The following is a 20,844-nucleotide window of genomic DNA, read 5'->3' as shown; positions in this document are numbered from 1 at the left end:
TTCTGCATCAATGGCAGTCAAATCCTGTAAAGCTGACAAGATTGCGGAGATTTTTCTTGCAAATTAACTCCCAACAGTAAACCGCGTATTAAAAACAAGCATTGTTTGCAGCCTTTATTAGGAAAGGCTGCTGTTGCTGCTTGCTATACATGAAAAAAAAAAACCAAAGCCGCTTTAGGAGCGCAAAATCTCTGAAAACACATTAGCACGTCGATACTATCCTCAGTAATGAGTTTGCGTATGATATTACAAATACAGGAGAAAGAGGCGACTTTTTCATTTGTCGCTGAATCCATTAGACTATGTTGTATACGTACAGAAATAAAAAGACGATTTCTAGGGTAATTCCTTGGCCAAACTGAAGGCAAAGATTATTGACATCGCGATCCTTTATTAACCATCAAGAAAAACTCGAAGGACTTCATTTATTCAGTGGGAATGTGTAAATATTGCAGCGTCTGCAGCCAATCCTTAGTATTTTTTTTGCCAGCAAATGGCTTTATATTTATCACGAGTCCTTCACATGATGATAGCTCGACTTTCGGTTATGCGACACTATCTACGTCAGCATCACTGACGGGTCTCGTCACATATATTCAACACTAGCCGCCTGTAACATATATAACTTAAATGAAAATTGCGAAATTTAATTTCCTGATTTCTTGTGTGTCTGTTTTATGTATGTGTGAGTGTGTGGAAACATCTTTTCAATCCCATTAACCGAGCCGAAGCTGTTTTCCTAATTGGATGACGGTTCATAATGCATTTTGAAAATGTGTTAAACTAGTTTAAAACATTTTTTACAACGCTTTTCATTAGATTTACTTGGTACAGTCAATTAGAGATTGCCGTATAGAAATCTATTGATTTGAAGAACCTAATTTTTTAGAATCATTATCGTTACTGTGGCAAAAGTGTTGCAAATTCCGAACGGAAAATTGGGCACATCTCATAAGAAAAATTATGCATAAGCGCAAGCCGAACATTATACTTTCAACGTTAATGCGGAGTGTGATTTTGTCTCATTCGTTCTAATAATCATCCTAGCAATATGTAAACCGTCCGACGATGAAATTAATTGATTTTCTGGATGAGCGTTCTTGATTGATGAACACTTCGTATTTGTAGCTCTTCAATCTGATTACATTTGAATTAGTATTTCATAAGTATTTCTGAGTTTTGCCGATCGTCTGATGACAACATTGTTGCGCATGACCTGTACTCAAAATGTCAGAACTAAACCGCGAAACGGAACGAATACACTAAATTGCGGAAATCGTTACGGGTACTTAGCGCAGTCGAGACATATTTCCCCATGTCACGAAACGGTTCACTGTGTACGTGGTTATCATACAGTCTCAAGGCTGAGTCGCGTTAAAAAGAAAATTGGATATCCTGAAATTGGCCATTTCTTAAGGGACTTCTAAAGGTTTTTACCGGCAAACACGTCAAAATATCCCCTACTGAGTATGGTCAATAAATAGCCCTACCCGTCGTTAAATCGCCATGTATCGAGTAGGTAATCAATCGTCTATACGCTGATAAGTCGCCTTTGTCAATTGGAGTGGACGCGTGTAGCAGATCGGGCGGCGATGTATTTCTATTAGCCGCGTCTCACCTCTTCTCGCGCGCGAATTCGTCTAGCTGGAGTTGTATAACGGAACGATTACCGAGGGGCCGCGTAGATCGTTCGTTTCCAGGGGTGATTTATCTAACTGTCTCTTTCGGTGATTATTCCTGTCAACGCCGCTAATACCCTTACAACATCGGTTCAATTCGATTCATTTATAAACCCGGGTACCGGGTTTAATCATTGGATATAGATTTCGGCACGACGACGCGTTTTCCTTTAAAAATGACACACCTTTGAAGCGAAACGAAGACCAGCATTCCTCTCCATTCATCTCTGCTCAAATAAGTATCAATATTGATCGAATGCAGCCGGACCACGTGATTAGACGCCACTAATCCTTCATTCTGAGATAACGACTCAATTTCGACGTCGAAACAGTTTTACGGAGAGACGGCCTGCTGCCTCGTTTTGCCGGCGCGAGACGGTCCATTAATCGGTCGAACCTTTACTAGACCTACATAGTCTTATTTGCAATCATATCACATTATTGGACTAATGGATCTTTTTGCATTTTGAGCGCTAGCAAAATCAACAAAAAGTGTTTTCGATGTCATTAGACTTCAGCGAGATGAGTGTGTAAACATGTCGTATGTCTTCTACTGACACAAAAAAAATTGAAAATCAACCGAAATTGTTCCCAAAATATATGAATATTTGAAGACATTAAGTATCAGTGACTGCAGATAATGACGTCATTTCATGTCTAATTACTGTAAATTCAGCTGTCATCCTAAAAAACAGAAAACGACTGCATAATTCATAAGCAAAACAACTCCGCAATCGTATTACTATTTAATTGTTTAGATTGTGCCAAACCCGATCGAAAGCGTGTACGAGTGTTAAGTCGATTATACACCCGGTGCGGCTATACCCTGGCGTAAAAAATTATACATCTAACGACATGAAAAACCCGTTTGCGAATTAACCGACGTCGGTCCGTCTTTTTAGCGTGGCTTCCACTTTGTTTACGGCTTCGTGATGGCCTTGTCGGAGTGTTGATTGAATTAATGAGCTACATTCGTGTCACGAGAACACCCGATTCTAATCTCGACTATCTGATAGAAGATAAACAGGAAATCGGGGTCTGAATCGCAAAAGGTGGATGGATATTCATTTTGGCGACGTGTATAGGTTCTGTTAGGTCATTTAAGGCTGTTATTCACGAACGACGGTTTCCAGGGTAGCCGTAAAACTGACCCCGAACAGGAAAACGCGACAGCAGGAAAAGCTTTTGTAACATTCCGCTGCAGAAAATAGCTGGCTGTAACCAACTAGGTGAAAACGTGCGAGGACATTTTTCGCGTGAGGACGTTTTCCACATGAGGACATTTTTCGCGTGAGGACGTTTTCCATGCGAGGATGTTTTCACGTAGCGGGAAAAACCTGCCGGAAACCGCTCGTGAAAATCAACCTTTACAAACAACGTTTCCGCTTTTCTAAATACAGTTTAAAACCAGCAAATCTGAATCAAATGCACCAAAGAAAATTCGGACAATTCAAACCTAGTCTTTTAAGCCAGCTCGTGAAATCAAGGCTTTATGCTGATTGGAATGACTGATCATCGCGATTCAGTATTTCTTCACGTTTCCGGGCACCTGATAGCAGCAATCAGACTGCGAGGAAACTCGTCGCTTTCTGGTAGTTCGATGAGCTAAATATTATTTTTTTTAATCTACAGACCTTCGCAAAATGATTTCCTCTCTAGATGTTTTGTGATATCTGGTTTCAATCCTCGGCGTCGCTTCGGTTTTTGTTGCTGTCATCTGAAGAACAGGTGGAAAATATCTATAAAACTATAGAAAAAAGACGAACGCAACGTGTCATTTCTTTTTCATCATCTTTATTTCATCGAATGCCGCATTTTTCTCTCTAACTATCTTGTGTCATAACCCATGTTTTCAGCCGACTCACGCATATTTTACCGTGATATTTACATATTGTTTAAGGAGTAATAGTGCGGTATTTTACTGACTTGGTCTCAGATCTCGTCGAAGAACATTCACACAGAAAATTCGCAATTATGCTACTCAATTATCGGGGGGTAATTTGAACTATTGGCTATTTAGTATCGTCTCTATTCGCAATTCGTCGAATTACCCGAGCTATTACATCGAGATTTTGGCGTGTCTGTTTTTTTTTCCTAGAAACGAAGTTTCCGGGCCAGCTCGCGCGTGAGTTGCACACATCCAATATCATCAACAAATTACCAGGGTGCTTAAGTCCACCCATCGATTCCTAACACGGTATATCGCGCGGACGTATTTCTGTTCGCTCGCTCCTGTAATGAATGATCTTTTCACGGCGATCGTGGTCGGTGAACAACTCCGGAACCACGTACGGAGACTAGAGTTAGTGCGAGCACTGAATCACGTTTGATTAGAAATTATGCTGTCTATATAGATTTTTTTTTTTACAATGCTATGCAATACAATGAATTTTATTTGCATAACATATCATCAAGTTTATATATAAATACAATTCTTGAAATACTATTCAGACCCAAAAAAAAGAAAATAGAAACAGAAAAGTATCACTTTACAACATCAACTTCAAATGGGGAATTATAGTATTATGCATAAATATAGGTGTTCTTGCGAAAAATTATAATATGATACGTAACTCTTTAAAAATATCATCTTGACTTTGATTTAGGTATAAGTTGTCACAGTCCTGTGGAGAATCTCTCAACAGATTCAGATTATCATATAGCGAATAATCTCATAGAAATTCTTTCAATATGTTTAGAAATTGCGCTATTCAAATTATGTTTAATTACACGCGGCGCTTAGTACGTACAAGCGCTTTGATTATTCCGCGTCTCTCCAAGAAACGGCGTTGAGTCTTATGAATCGAGTTCCATCGGGACTTTAGGCGACGATCGATCTCTGATGATAGAAATTTCGATTTCTAAACCAGGCTGCTTTTATGGTGAATGCGTTATGTTCGAGATCCCGATCGTCGTCGCAGATATCGATCGAAGTCTTATTATCTTGTGATAATTTGTCAAAATAGCGACGGCAAGAAAAATGAATAATTACTAACAAGAGAAACTGAGATGAGAATTTCAACGAGTCTTGATTAACGACGGGTACAGCTAACCTTCTTTATTCCTCTCAAACGTTTTAGGAAAGAATAGAACCGAGATCTATTTTCGTTGCCACTAATATCACAATTGAACCTCGTGATTACGATTCTGTTTAAGACGAAATGCGTTTTTTACGAAAATATTAATATCAATCAACCTTTGGATAATACGAAGCCCATTTGATACGACAATTTCGCTTTTGCCCTCAAGATTCGTATTTAACGAGATTCCACTGTACGAAGAAATGAATGAAAAAAGGAGTTGCCCTTGAAAGGAGGTAATAAGAACTACGGGAGGGGTTGTAATCGACTACAGAATGATATTTCGTGTATTCACGGTTTTTGTAGTATTACGGAGCCGAGAATCAGTTTGCTTTAACATTTGACATTTAAAAAAAAAGAAAAAACAATTCTGGGAGATTGAAAATGACACGAGAGAGTTTAATCTAAAACACAAGTGCTCGACAAAATCTCTATGAGTTTTATGGATTCGTACAACGCTCTCTTTTCTGATCCTCGTGTTCGTTTCGTCTACGTCATACTGTTCTACGGGATAATCTGATAATGTTGCTCAGTCGCAGGGGTCGCCGTTTACAGCGATAGCTATCCGCCGAATCGATGATCTTTATACCGTTTACATTCCCTGAGCAAAACCTATCGCCGTTTGTTCACTTCTCAGAAACGACTTTTGATAACACATTAGCGACGGATTACGGATGAAATTCCAACCGATATGTTACCATTCGACGTAAGATTCGCTTTCATTTAAACGCATCATATCGAGAGAATATTCGTCATTCGCGTATTCACGCAATAGGATCCATTAACAATCCGACACTAAGAAAAGCGGCTTTCTTTTATGGCATGATTCAATATTTTATATTTCGGGTCAATGCAAGATCATTACTCCCAACCGGCCAGTTGGTCTGATCAATAATAATATCTGAATAGAATAAATGAATTCGTTTGTCCAATCGCCTTAATATATCAAATATGTATAAGCGATAGAGCTGCCTTAACTGCATCATTCGGGACTTTTCAACATTCGCTTATTGAATTATGTATCGCGTCAGTCACAAAACTATACATCTTGAATAGTGTCATGAACTTGTTAGCATTTCTGTACTGTCGATCAAGAGATCCGTCGGTGCGACGCCTTCGCTGGCTAATGTTCGTGATCAATTATGATGGTGTTTTCCCAATCCAATTTATGCGATCCCCATCTGTGTCTTAAGGTATTCCCACATATCCGATTATCGCCTGTCCAAATACCTGGTCCACTGCATGAAAGCTGATGGAACGTGTCTACCTGTTTTCTGATGTATCTGCCTCTTCCGTGGGGTTTTTCATTTAGTCCTAATTAAATGTCTGTTCTAGGAGTAGGAGGGTACAGTATGCCAGGCTTTTACTACAAACAGCTACATAAAAAGATTTCTTCAACCGATGCATCGGTCTTCGTTGCTATAACATATTCAAACGACATCCTTCGAGGCTCAAGGCGAATTATGCGGTCGTTCGAAAGCTTTTAACGTAATAAACCCCGGATTCTTCGCGGCTATAGGAAATCTTTCCGTCCCCTTCCACCTTGCAAATCATACTGTGACCGTAAAACATCTCGTAGGAAAGAAGTTCGTGCCGACAGCGTCCTTAAATTGCAGGAATATGCTACGTTAGCCGCATATTGACAGCCAGAACTCATGAATTTCGTAATTGCAAGGTTTCTACATATATGTGATTAATTTATGAACGATGTCTTGACCAGTTGCTCAACTCTTCCAGTCTGGCCTTAACATCGAACATCTAGTTTAAGGCTATTTACGGTCAATATTTGCGATGCTGTTTGGTACATGATCTTATATAATCAACAGTCCCCGCCGGTCATTCCAGCTTTCATCGTTCAACCAATGAACTCGGGTCCAGGACTCTAATAATATTTGGTTAAACAATTCAAGCTGATTTAAATCAAATTCATCGCAAGACTGTGTTTGGAAATTGATCCCGTTTGACAGAGGTTGAAACCGTTCGTACTTTAAGGGTTGAAATACCACGAGGTTCGCTTAGAAAAATATTCTCTTATCTACCAAAGTTCGAAAATAGTCCACGAAGCCTCAATTCGTCAGTAACATTGAAAATACTAAAGAAACGCGAGTCCGAAACATCTCCTTGAGCTAGTAGTTAATTCATCTTCAGGAATACTGAATTATTTCTTAATCATTCCTTTAGTGTGACATTTTCTATATTACGTATCTGCACAAAACGGAATCCGAGTGTTTCATCAATTGTTTCCATTCGTCATCGTTCATTCGCATCAATGATTAAGTATTTATCTATATATGAATATGTGTATTATGATTTCCCTGCGGGTTATTTTTAATTATCGATCCAGTAATTACCTCCAGACCATCGTCTGCCCGAGTTCGCAGTTCCCGGCGTCTGCTTCATATACGTAATTACGTCCCATCATTCGCTCCGCAAACGGCCGGTAATCGGGCGAATTATTGATGAACTGTTTCTGGCACGAAAATGAAATACAAATCCAAAATACCACACGTTGTCAAATTACCGCCGACAGACATCGAAATCAACGTGCAAATTGGCGTCGATTTTCAATGGACCGTCAATTATTTATCGATTGGAAACCTCGGCTCAGCGATCAGTGTTTCAATCGAAAATCAGGATTACGTCTTCAACTTTTAAGTAAGGTGACAAAAAGTCAAAGTTGACGGCTAGTTCAAACTGTTGTTATATATTCGAATGTGTAGATTAAGTTCATTAGTTTCCTGACATGGAACTTGAGTTGGTTTGTAGTAATGAGATACATTCAGGTTGCACAGGTAACCCACTAGACGTGGAATGGACCGAATAACCTCTTCCGTCGAACGGCCAACTTACTGTAAAAGATCGTAAGCACATTAGCGGTCAATCAATATTTCATGGGTATTACTTATTCTCAGGTTGATCCTTATTTTAGATATATCAGTATATTGTAATCTTATAGTCATTGAACCCACGTTTAGAAGATCATATCAACAAAACCGACCGAACCACATCGTTACGTGATATCTACAGTTTGATAATTCGAGGAGATGTCGAGTATAGAGTGGGTGCAGTAAGGATCCAGCATCATGCAATCGCGGGGTCGTTGAGTTTAATGTAGCCGAATTGTTGTTGATATATTAGATATAAGAATAGAGATTAATTAGCGATTGGTCCGGTTTGGTCACGGCATCATTAATATTGTTAGCATTCGCAAAACCCTAGAATGTAATTAGTGTCCACATTGATGCTGACCAAAAGCCACTGATGTAGATCATCGCCGACTTACATACAGCCACTCGAATGATGTAAAACGTTAGATCCTTCTTAAACGTTAGGATGTCATTACTGCATCCATGAACATCGTGTGATAGTGCTGTCAGTCTTACTCAACGCGTAGTCAAACAACTTTCCACATCAGACGTATCCCGATACAGAGGATATACGGAATTTCGATTTAGCCAATGTTTTTTTATACATATCATTTTTCTGGCTCTGTGCCACTGCCATTTTGGTTTTGCAATTCAAATGATCCGGCGGAAAATGGAAGTTCGTGTGTCGGTTGATGGAGCGGATTAGCCGTGTACTCGACGCTGTTATATGTTTGTACGATGCAGAAACGTTTTTTCGCCCTCGACGTAAAGAAAGATTAATTAGGATCGGAAATTTGCGAAACGGTGCGGTCAACTCGATATGTGACTAACCAAAATTAATGCACACACACTGTGCGCGTTTTGACCGAAGATAAGGCGCGGTGATGTTCTGACGTGTTTGTCGTGAACATAACGTCGACCGAGGAGGCACTCAATCTTACCAAGGATAAAAATGCTCGTTTTTAAACCCGCGGGTATTTCATATATACATCATAACTAGAGCAAACCAACACGTTTTTGGTATCATATATTCCCCGCATTCACTGAGTCCAACAATAACGATATGTTTTCGTCTCAACGCTTCGACGATGCGTAGGTTTCAGGAATTATTTTTGGTCCGTCATCATATTAATCAGATTAGTCGATGAGTATAAGAGCACACGTATCTATTGGCGCCACGAAGCAAATTCAATCAAACTACGAGAAAATAGCACTGACAGTCGCAGCGAGAAATGCCGCATTCAAACGTCACTGACGATCTACCGCGCTGTCAGAAACCATATATTTCATGCCGAATAGATTTTTTAAGATTTAAGTACAGCAATTATGCGTTTTATGTTGCCGCATAAGACGACAAAATTGGTTCCGCGTCCGAGTAAGGTATAACATGCATTGAAAAGATGAATTTCCACTTTAAAGTCACTTTTTCCTTCCCTGTCAACAAAATTGATGGATTGATATCTCGTATTATCCTCATATATATATAACAGGTCAATTAACACGGCTAAGCTGCAGGCGTTCATCGCGGTGGTTTTTTACGTGGAATTTATGGACCAATTCGGCTAGAATATATTCGGATTCATTTCGCTGAGGTCAAGTTATTTTCTGTCCGATAAATCAGAGTTATTGGCGTGATAATTTACTGCACTCATACTGTTTCTTGGTCATCATGTGGCTTCGTGTAATCTGCGATCTGGGAACGTTTGTTAGATGTTATTTATAGTCTGTGCAATTCGTGTCGGGACGTGTCGGGAGACTCTGAATTTTTAAACCATATAATAACCTGGATAAACAAACGCATTATATCGCAAATAATGACTTTCTGAAGTAATTTTCCAGACCGCTTCGGTATTTGCGGACGTGTTTGTGAAGACCGGACTGTGGTATATCTGCCCAGGGAGGTGTTTGTTCTTAACGCCACCATAATCGTTATCCGTCTGATAGTTCAACGTCGCCATCCTTTAGTGACTTTGACATTGGTCTAAATGAATTAGATGCGGCTTGCGTAGTTTTTCCGAAATCTGTAATCCATTTTGCGATTCTAAGTCCCCGGTGACCTCCAATGCCCGATGGCGCAAGATTACTACAATGAGTTAGATATTAGGCATGCAAGGCACCGTGATCATCGGCTGCAAGATGAATATTAGTCGGAATCATTAGCGTCCAGTTTCATAGGGGATTAATGAATGAAATCTTAAGGGCCTGAAGTACTCCGTTTGATATTTCTATCACAAGGGATACACCTAGTCGTGTTTACGGTATACGCAGTCAATATAATACGATGAAACGGAACCGTGTTACTTTGTTTGCTCGAAATGATTTCAAGCCCGATAAGACAGAGACGATCGCCGCCTAAACTCCACGATTTAATCAGACGCACCGTCATAAACTGCTCTATGAAAACTACTACGAAGAGTTTCCCCGTAATAAAGATAGCTGAAAAAACCGAAGAAAATCTGAATATATATATATTTGCTGTCCATTTGGGGCAGCTGTGCTCTATCTATCGCCGCCATGATATCGACCACTGTCCATTAACGGTCTCGTAGGGGAGTAATTGGATTTTGAACATCTGTGTCAATTACGTCATTGCGGTTTTGGATGTCACCGCAGTGGTAGCCGATGAGATTTTAATTATAATCAAATTCCGTTGCTCAGATGCTGCAGCGTATGTTAATTGCATCTAGAAATTAATTAATCAGATTTGTCCGTGGGCACATGTTTCATATCACACAGGTTAATAATCACTTTCACGGAGAATTCATATAAATATTTAAAATATTCTGACACGCATCATTCGTAAATGACACATCGTTAGCTCGACAGGGAGGTGCAATAGCTTGTTTCAATTACCATAATGTATATGTCAGAGTTCGCGGTTCATGAAGTAGATTTGAAAGCCTTCCTGACTCCTCTGGCCCTTCTTCATCGATCTTACCACATTCTTATTCCTATACTGTATGAAAAAACTTCGTAACTTAAACGAAGAAAGTTCTTTCTCAGGACCTCTGAACCATAAATATCCTTCTTTGAACCTTCTTTGTACAATTTATTCCATGCTCGTATTCCATTATTTTCAGTGCACTGCCATTTGGTATATTTGTGTGAAATCATGTTTCCCATCAGACCAGTTTATACAACTGTGTTGAGTAATTCTATACTGTTCTATACTATACTTTACTGTACTATTTGTTACGAGAGGCAATTTCAATTCAATTCAATTCAATTCAATTCATACTTTATTGATCCTTGTCGAAACGTTACAGCGCCAGATATACAACGATAAAGTGAACACATTACAATCACAGTTACAAACAAGAGAGACAAGTTGAAAAAGAGAAGAAAGAGACGGTCATGACTCGAGCGATTCCCGTTTAATGAAGATATTATATGCAGAATTATGGTAATTCTGGACAATTTACTCATGTCTTCTGAACTCTTTTCTACTTGCAGGTGCGTACGCGTTAGGCGCGATAGATCCTAGTTTGTATAAGGTTACAGATGAAGACGACGTCTACGACATCCCTATGAATCACATCGGTCGAATTTGGTTCGCTGTTGAGTACGAACGGGAATCCGAGAAACTGTTATTGACGCTCATCAAGGCTAAGAATCTACCCAGTCGAAGCCTTGGCAATCCAAACTGTTGTGATCCTTTCGTACGGTAAGCGCGCGCGATCGACGACGAGAATCTTTTCAGAAAATGGCAATTGAATACTCGAATTGATCGGACGGTTAAAAGTTAATAAAGCTGTCAAATTCGGTCAATAATTAGGTTTGTGTCTACACGACAGCGCGACTCATAACGACGTCATTGCTAGTTTAATCTCGTTGAGACTCTTCGATTCCTTAGCTCCTCATTAGCATACTCTTGTTGAAATATTGAATTCTTTCCATTTCAGAATTTATCTAATGCCGGATGAGAGGCGATATTTGCAGTCGAAATTTCGGAAGAAAACGGTCAATCCAAAGTTTGAAGAAAGTTTTGTATTCCAGGTAAGGAGAAGGGATTATAGTTGAATCCTGGGATTCGTGTAGGGATCCACACGCGTTGTTCACTTGCCACGCGTGTCCTTTAACTTCTGTTAGCTGCTTGCGACGGTCAATATGACGCGCTGTGACGTCACAACATGTATTGCTCCTTCTTCTAGCTTACTCATATACACTCTCCTTGAATTTACAAAATTTATAAGTTCTCATTTCCTTTACCTTTGTTCCTTCATTTAACTTTCCTTATACTTGCGGGTGCTTGCGACAGCGGCCCTAAGGCTTTGCTTGGTCCACACAAAAATCTACGTTCTCTTTTTATGATTGTGCTTGTTGAAAACTTTAAACTACATACTAAGTTTCGGATGATACATTTGTCTGTTTTGACGGATAGGTATCCCATAAATCATTTGAGGAACGTGTGCTGAAGTTAACGATGTATGACGTAGATCGTCACCGTAGACACCACGTGATCGGACATGCGGTTTACCCGCTGAGAGAGCACGACTGTGAAAGTAACGAAAGAGTTGTCGTTTGGCGAGACTTGGAACGCGAAGTTGTCGAGGTTGGTTTTTCGTAGAAATCTCCGAAATATCGTACACAGGTTTGGCCGGTTTTTGACTCAAAACTGAACTACAAGCGAACCTCATTGCGATTGCGATAAACCCAGTAATCGATATTTTGTTCATAATAAAGTAGATTTAACATTGATGTAGAAAATCCCAAACTCGAAAAGAAAAAATGGTTTCACTAATTAATTTTTTATTTTCGATGTCCTAATAGTCATCTTCATCAGGAATACGGTCGTGTATACACTCAATGTATTCCTGAAAATGACTTTTCGATATAGTCGAAACGTTGAATATAAATAATTCAACTAAATGAAACCTTTTCGAACCTTTCGTTTTTCTTTTCTGATCGTTAGATTTTCAACATCGTCGTTACAAAGGAGTGTTTAGTTCATAGTTACTTAGATTTAACCTGCAATCTAAAACAAAACTTTTATTCTTCTGAATTTCTAGTCTCACGATGTTAGCGGTGAATTACACATATCATTAACGTATAACGATCATTTGGAACGGCTCACTGTAGGAATATTTGAGGGCAAAAACTTTCGTCAACTCGACGGCGTGGCCTCTGTCGGTACGTATCACTAAATTATGAATATCACGGTCATAGTCACTCGCTAGAAACTGGAGTATTTCAAAACGTATTTCTTTCTGCGCAGATACGTACATCAAAGTCAGTTTATCAATACAAAACAAAATCCTCAAAACCAAGAAAACGGACATCGTAAAGAAGAACTCCGACCCCGAATTCAACGAGTCCTTTACATTCAAGTTGCAAGCATCTTGTCTTGATACGGCAAGTGTGAATATAACAGCTATGCAACAAGTGACAGGACACAAAGGTAACAACTACTCTAGTAACAGGACGATTTGCTCGGGTCGTAAGTCGACCTGAGCTTAGCGCCGTCGCTTCGTTTATTTGATATGTATACCTCGATTATTATAAGACACTTTATTCCAAAAATCTTAAAGAGTAACTTGAATTTCATCTTAAGATCCTGCTATGATTTGGTTTTACTGAAAATAGCGATATTCCTCACGATATGTATTTATATAATTTACCAGTCAAGTTCACTATATACATCGAGTTACCGTCGTTTCTTTTCTAGACAAACCGATCGGCAGAGTCGTGCTCGGATGTTTCATGTTTGCGAGAGGAAAGGAGCTCGAACACTGGAATGAAATGGCCGCCAATATGCGCGAACAAGTCAGCCATTGGCACTTACTGTCCTAATATTAGCTTCCGTGTATGTTACTACGCGTCGGGCAGTTTACCTACATTTAGAAAAAAAAGATACGTACAAAAATGCGTTTTGTATTGTTTCGGACGCCGGAATTTAGCAAGCAAAATGTGATGGATATGATATATTAAACGCAATATATTGTTCAAACTGCTGGAATTCTGGGGAACATATCAAACCATAGACACTATTTACCAAAATAATGAGCGACAGTAATGACGAATATCGATTATCGAATGACGGGTGACATGGATAATTCTTTCTTTCGTTAAACGAGAAATGAGGGATTTCGTCAGCGGTCGGCGACACTTTTTTGCTCTCGATGAAAAACCATAGGATTAGAGTCTATGTACAGATATACGCGCGTTCGGCGATGAATGCCGCGATTTGTGTTAAGTGTTTAAAAAATAACTTCATGCGATAAGAATATTCGGATGAATTATATATTCGCAGAGTCTATCGGAGTTTGTTTCGTTTCTTCAGTTAACGTCAATAACCCGAAAATACCAAAAGTTGTCGTCAATGTTAAAAGTGATATTCAATATGATGCGTGTTTTTCAAGTTTTCTTTCTAAAGCATCGTGTTGTTTCCACCCGAATAATCCTGCTTCAGAAACTGGAAAATATAGAAGTCGTTTCTTTGGGATTGCTTCAGTGATAGTAATTTGATGATAATGTTTAATCGTGCTAGAAAAACAATTTGAGCCCATAAAAAGTTTATTTTATCGTTCACTTTATTTCATTTCGTTTTTAGAGATTTATTCACCGGTTTTAGTGTGAAAATTTTTTTCTTATGTAATGATGTCACCTTTCAATGATGAACTTCCAAGCCTGGTTGTCTTTTTAGTCCTCGAGTGAAAAAGTACGTCTGTTTTAGAAATACATAGAGAGTATGGCGGTATATCGGGGGTGTTTTACTTTGTATTTGTATAGAGATGGCTAGAGATGTACATTGAGAAAACCTGGCGGTAGGCGGGGAGGGCGGTATATCGGGGTTTGACTGTACTACGGAGCTTGATGGTTTAATGACACGGGGATCCGACTGACGTGCTTTGCAATCCCAACCTAGTATGGCTTGAACTTTGATATCTGTACTATTGGTTTGAGTTAGAATAGATCAGAACACACACGGATAAATTGTTAACGATATGTTCTACAAGAAGATTAAGCTTTACATATGTTATTTTATACGGAGACGATAAAACAAAAAAACGTTGAACGCACTGCGGTTTCTTTTGTTCGGTTTCAGAAAACCCGGTTTGCTGGCCAAAAGAATTTGCTACGAAACTGAATGTGAATTGTATAAAAATCAAACCATAACGAATTGCATGCAATTATTATAGCTATAGTGTTGAACTATTAAAATGATGAAAGTATTTTACGTGTTTTAACATGGATGATCAAAATACCCACGAATTGTTTGTTGGTATTTGGAGAAAATATATATTGTTATCAATGTAATGGATTCGACTTCTTCTTATAGTTTTCTTTTTACATTTTGGTCACGGCAAAAGTCTTAAGCTTAAAGCATCGTAAGCTTTCAAAAGGGCATTGTACCTATCTCCCAAAATGAGACAGTGGACCCGTCTAATGGTATCACCCCTCGTATCAGTAAGCATTGACCATCAGTGAATTGAGAATTTGACCCATCCTATTCTTTCTGTCTGCCCTCATTCTATACGACACTTTCAACATGAACGGTGTCGTAGTCTACCTGCTTCTAACTACGGTGTCAAGTCTGGTTGCTTCTCCAAGTATAGGTAGGTATTTCCTAAACGCATGTACAGCTAACGCGGAGCCTTTTTTGGGTCTTGCAACGTGTTGATTATCATCATATTCAATATGGTTAGATGAATTTCAATGGCTTATGATGATATGATATACGTTTTTCTTATACAAGACTTTTTCATCGAGAATATAATGGTATTACTAATTCTATAATTTGAAAATGAAGATTATGCTTCTTTGTATACAATTCCATAAAGTAAAGAGGCGCCCGTACCTCCCAACTACGGTGACCACTGCGAAATGGATAGAACCTTTGAGCAAACTCGAGTTAAAATCCCCGAATTGGGGACGATGGGACTATCCGGCAAACTTTTATAGTAACACGACTGTAACAACTGCTCCAGCATTCCAGGTACGCCACACTCCGTTTACAAGGCTTCCATTATAAATGATATTCGTTTTCAAATTCGCATTTCGAATCGTTGTAGCTGCGAATTGAATTCCTGAAATTCGAACTCGAAGATGGCTCGACAAATGGAGAATGCAACTACGACTTTCTCGCCATCTATACTGATACCGACACTCAGGTTACTGGCCGTATGTGTGGATACCGAGTCCCTACTCCTGTGACGTCTCCTGGGCGACAGATTTCCGTCGTCTTTCAAACAGATGCCGCCATAAACCGAAAAGGTTACGTCATCAATGTGAAAAGTGTTCCTCTTCTGGGTAAATACTCGAAATCAAATACATCATTTAGAAATTCATTTAAAAATTCTGTACTTTTTGAGATTCTTATATCTTCTAGGTCCCACCACAACTGCAACAACTATGTTAACGACCTCCACGAGAAAGCCAACTACAACAATGACTCCTGTGACCACTTCTATTTCTTCCTCACCACCACCTAGTTCATCCACAGTCCGCCCTACTAGTGCGCCCCAACCTGCGATCGTCGTCGGAGATCCGTGTAGCATCAAAGGACCCGGTCGAATTAAAGTTACCACCAGCCCTCAACGACTATCATCTCCGAATTATAACGGTATAGACGAATATTCGAATAATCTCGATTGTGGATGGATTCTCCAAGCAGATCCCAGTCAGGTAATGAATCGGTTGATAAATATTGAAATATCTCACAGAGATAATACCATCGTTATAGCTAGTTTCTTATATAGGAATCAACTTGTGCCATTTTCGTTAGGTCGTCTATATGCAACTCCACCATTTAAACACAGAACCTCATTCCTCGTGTAATTATGATTGGATTGGCCTGTACAATGGTGCGTCCAGCAAATCGAAACTTCTGGCTAGATTCTGCGGCCGAACTACGCCCGATTCCAAAATATCTACGACCAGTCAACACGCATACGTAAGATTCAAATCAGACCATATTGTCGGTGGGACTGGGTTTCAGTTAGATTTCTACCAAGGTAATTTCGTTGTCAAATTACCAAAATATCGTATTCGATCCAAAATATTTCCATTCCACGTGATAGATTGATGACTTTGATTTTAGGTCCAAAGGAACCTTGTTTAGCTCATGATTTTATGTGTCCCGGTTCGAAAGCGTCTGACTTCAGTTGCGTCGCGTACAACGAACTATGCGACCCTGACACTCCTCATTGTCCGAACAAGGAAGACCAGTTGGCGTGTGAAAACATAGGTACATCTTAACTTTCCCTTCATTTTTTCTTCGATATCTATAATGGTATTTCAAACTGTTTGACCATGGGATCTTCCGCAGAATGTGGTAGACCTTTGATAAAACCTGTAGATTATCGTATTGTTGGTGGTAAAGAGGCCGTGCCTCATAGTTGGCCTTGGACAGCCTCGTTAATGCAAAAGAATAGTCATATTTGTGGGGCTACTTTGGTCACTAGTGAGTGGATCTTGACGGCCGCTCATTGCGTCTTTGACAGGTTTGTACAAGAGATGAATATCTTAACTTATGCAAATACGTCCTTATTTGGTCATTCATTAAAATTAAGCATATGAATTCATATATTTCCAGTTCTGGAACTCCTGGTATTTTGACAGTATACCTAGGTAAACACAGTCTATCGGATCCCAATGAACATGGAGCGATATTAGTTGGCGTTCAGTCTGTAATCGTGCATCCTTCGTTCAATCCGTCATCGGTAGCTCATGATCTGGCGCTGTTGAAACTTGTTCATCCAATCACACCTTTCTCTCCGGGAATCAGTCCAGCCTGTCTCGCACCGGCGGACCACACTTTATCCACCGGCACCAGTCTCATAACTGTAGGATGGGGTGACACACAGAGTAAGAAGATTTGTATTCTGTTAGATATTCATATAGTATCTTACAGTGTGTCTACACCGCAGTGCGGTGTATAAATCAGTGATGGATTTTTGCTAGTACACCGCACTGCGGTGTATTGATGTAATTAGTAATTTGCAATTATCTCTATTGATAAATGGCAGAAAGTGTCAAACATAGTGAAATACAAGTAACTAACGATACACCGCACTGCGGTGTAGACGCACTATAGTGGTATTCCCATTGTTCAACACACTAGGGTGGAATTTTTTAAAATTTTCAAATTTTCTCCAGCACTATAGGGTATTAATAAGTCAGCACTGAAAGGGTTGAGCATCGTATATCTTAGTAACTAGGTTGTTTTATATGTATATGGTAGATTCAGGAAGTAGTAACGTTCTGAACCAGGTAGAGGTACCATTCATCAACCATACTACGTGCAATGGTGAATTGTGGTATGACGGTAGAATTACATCCGACATGTTATGCGCTGGGTACGAGTGGGGACAGAAAGACTCCTGCCAGGTAAAATCACCCTGTTATTCAGAAATAAGATGGTAACGATTTTTTAAACCAGGACACTTTTATTGAAGATCCAACGTCTATTTCAGGGTGATTCCGGTGGACCTTTGGTCCAATATATCGAAGAAATGGATCGATTTGTACTGATAGGTGTGGTAAGCTGGGGGACTAACTGCGCTGACGCTCGTAGACCCGGCGTTTATTCCAGTATTTCAGACCACGTTTCTTGGATAAGTCAGGTGTCAGGAGCAGGTACTGTTGTGCCAAATCGTCTTTTAGCAAGTCGCTTTTCCTTGCGGCGATATCTATCAATTACGTAACCTTTCAATTTCATAGTTCCGCTGCAAATCGGAGGTGGTTTAACGACAGTGACACCTACATCAACACCGGACGCATGCGCTAATGGTCCCCTAGTTTTGACAGCTGTAGACACCTATCAGCAACTGAGTTCCCCTGGTTATGATGGGAGCTCGCTGTATGCCGGGGGATTACAATGTAGCTGGTTATTAAGAGCAGCACCGGGAAAGGCAAGAATTAGAATCATCCAAGTCAAGCAATTGTTAATATACCCATTCAATACTGTTATACAAAAATCTATATATCATTTTAGGTGATAGAAATGAAATTTTTATCGATGGACCTAGAAGCTGGAACCGGTACCGATTGTCCTTACGATTTGTTATCACTGGTAGATATGATACCGTCTCGTCCTGAACTTGGAAAATTCTGTGGTAATGAAAACCCAGTCATCACGGTGGCTTCGACTCAATCCGAAATGCTCGTCAAATTTATCACCGATCGCAATATCCGTAAAACCGGTTTTAAGATTGCATTCAAACAAGGTATGAATAATTATGGAGATTTCTCTGAAAGGGAAAATGAATAAACTATATAACGATTTAATGGAATATGGTTCTCATAGTTTCAGCAATAGAGTTTTGTTCCGGTGATACTTATCTTTGTCGCAACCAAGCCACATGCGTTCCATTTACGAGCTTGTGCAAAGGATCAGCCCATTGCCCAGGAAGAGATGACCTTCATGCGTGTTCCCATATACGTAAGTATACGATGAATTGCCTTAAAGAAAAACGTTTAAATATCGGGTATTTCACTATCGTTTAATTTCTTGCATGTATCACACAGAATGCGGTAAGCCGTTCGTAAAACCGTTAGAAACTCGAATAGTTGGAGGGCGTGAAGCGAAACCGCATAGTTTTCCGTGGCAAGCGGGTTTACTCTTCAGGAACCAGGCTTTAGTTTGTGGAGGGAGTTTACTGAACAACCGTTGGGTGCTGACTGCAGCTCATTGTGTCGTCGGCAAGTGAGTATCGTCTGCCTTGACGATTAAATCCAATAAAATGTTTAGCCCTACGTTTTGATCTCAAGAATGAAAGCACAAAGACATGGCTTTGAAGAGAGATAATGGTTACGCTGGTATTTTCAGATCAATTGACACATTTTTCTTGCAGCGAGCACCTACCACAGAACTTTAAGGTTCTACTCGGAAGGCATCGATTAACCGTAGCTGAAGCGTCTGGAATAACCGTCGGAGTTCAACGAATTTTTCGCCATCCGAGTTACAAGGGTGATACGATCGAGAATGATGTAGCCATGTTACGTCTTTCAGCACCGGTGACCTTCACCCCTGCTATAATACCAGTATGTTTGCCCCCTAGACCAGCGTCTGCATTAGCACCACCACCATTTGCCTTACCAACAGGAGCAGATCTAGCCCTGTCTGGTTGGGGTAATACGAAAGGTAATAGCTAAATGCTATATTTCATTACGTTTGAACTCATCGGTATATACGGAGCTCCGGAGGTGACACGGTGAAAAATAATTTATTTTTTCGTTCGAACGAAAAAATTATTTCGAAAAAGATTTTCACCGTGTCCTCCGGGGCTCCGTACATTGGCCACAAACGTGGATTGAAATTTTACACGACATTACAATCATTTTCGTATTTGTTTATGCACTCTTTTATTTTAGGAACGGGTGATCGGACAGTGTTGAACCAGGTGAAACTGCAGTACATCAACAATCAGAAATGTAACGGACCGTCCTGGTATAACGGGTTTATAAAGAATGACATGCTTTGCGCCGGTTATGAGGCTGAAGGCAAAGCAGCTTGCTCGGTAAATACATAATCGTACAAAATAACTTATACTTCATGAATATTAATTCAATCCATTTTATATGGTATTGCATTCTGTTGCAGGGTGATTCTGGTGGACCATTAGTTTACTATAGGTCAGATACGAAGCGTTACGTGCAGGTCGGTGTGGTCAGTTTCGGCCCGAAAGGCTGCCTAGCTCCACGACACCCGAGTGTTTTCGCTAGAGTTACGTATCATCTGAACTGGATAACTTCCTATTTACGCCATTAATGCGACCATGATCTGAACGATCGAAAAAACAGTATTATTTTTCTTTTAGACGAATCGATGAATTTCCGATCTTATTTTCATTCTATGACGATGTTCATTCATAAAATAATGAGTTTGTTGAAAGTTCATGAAAAGTCTCTAGACCCTTTTTCTGTGCTCTATTAAATTGTTTTAATTGATTCTAGACGCTATTATGATGGCGGTGTTAATTTTATGAATTTTGCCCTTTCATATAATAAAAAGAGTTGTGCACATATTTTTGATACATCCAGCTTCATTTTCTTTCATTAGACTTAATCTTGTTATTTTGATTATTCCGCAAATTATCTGAACTACCGTTGATGATTTCAGAGCTTGCATTTCTACGTGAGACGCAAGTTCTGCCTGGTCAGTTTTGGGTCACGGATCGAGTAGAGGAGACGAATGTAGTATGCATTTCTAGACCTTCTACACCGCAAGCGTATTAAATCTGACTCAGCATCAAATATCGCATTAAATCTTTTTAA

The 20,844-nt window shown here is 39.7% G+C and overlaps 2 protein-coding genes across 5 annotated transcripts in view; both read left to right on the top strand.

The window, feature by feature from the left end:
* LOC141903320 (synaptotagmin-15-like) overlaps positions 1–14,876 on the top strand; it is a 74,843-nt gene extending 59,967 nt beyond the window's left edge. For all 4 annotated transcript variants that reach the window (XM_074791423.1, XM_074791424.1, XM_074791425.1 and 1 more), the window contains 6 exons: positions 11,080–11,290; positions 11,529–11,622; positions 12,008–12,178; positions 12,636–12,756; positions 12,842–13,024; positions 13,292–14,876. In XM_074791423.1, coding sequence (XP_074647524.1) covers positions 11,080–11,290; positions 11,529–11,622; positions 12,008–12,178; positions 12,636–12,756; positions 12,842–13,024; positions 13,292–13,416 — 905 coding nt within the window. In that variant the 3' untranslated portion in view covers positions 13,417–14,876. The remainder of the gene's footprint in view (positions 1–11,079; positions 11,291–11,528; positions 11,623–12,007; positions 12,179–12,635; positions 12,757–12,841; positions 13,025–13,291) is intronic.
* A 238-nt stretch (positions 14,877–15,114) lies between these two features.
* Positions 15,115–20,574, top strand: LOC141903313 (transmembrane protease serine 9-like). Its single transcript, XM_074791416.1, has 17 exons — positions 15,115–15,182; positions 15,408–15,562; positions 15,639–15,876; positions 15,956–16,251; positions 16,352–16,580; positions 16,667–16,813; positions 16,895–17,069; positions 17,162–17,433; positions 17,810–17,955; positions 18,042–18,204; positions 18,289–18,479; positions 18,563–18,794; positions 18,875–19,009; positions 19,096–19,273; positions 19,422–19,711; positions 19,942–20,087; positions 20,171–20,574. Exons 1-17 carry the CDS (start codon positions 15,116–15,118, stop codon positions 20,336–20,338), a joined length of 3,228 nt encoding a protein of 1,075 aa, XP_074647517.1. The 5' UTR covers position 15,115; the 3' UTR covers positions 20,339–20,574.
* The last annotated feature ends 270 nt before the right edge of the window (positions 20,575–20,844 follow it).

The sequence above is a fragment of the Tubulanus polymorphus genome, chromosome 4 (genome assembly GCF_964204645.1).
Source record: "Tubulanus polymorphus chromosome 4, tnTubPoly1.2, whole genome shotgun sequence".
NCBI lineage: Eukaryota > Metazoa > Nemertea > Palaeonemertea > Tubulaniformes > Tubulanidae > Tubulanus > Tubulanus polymorphus.
The sequence above is the reverse complement of the archived record's forward strand: the minus strand, read 5'-3'. Positions and strand labels throughout refer to the sequence as shown.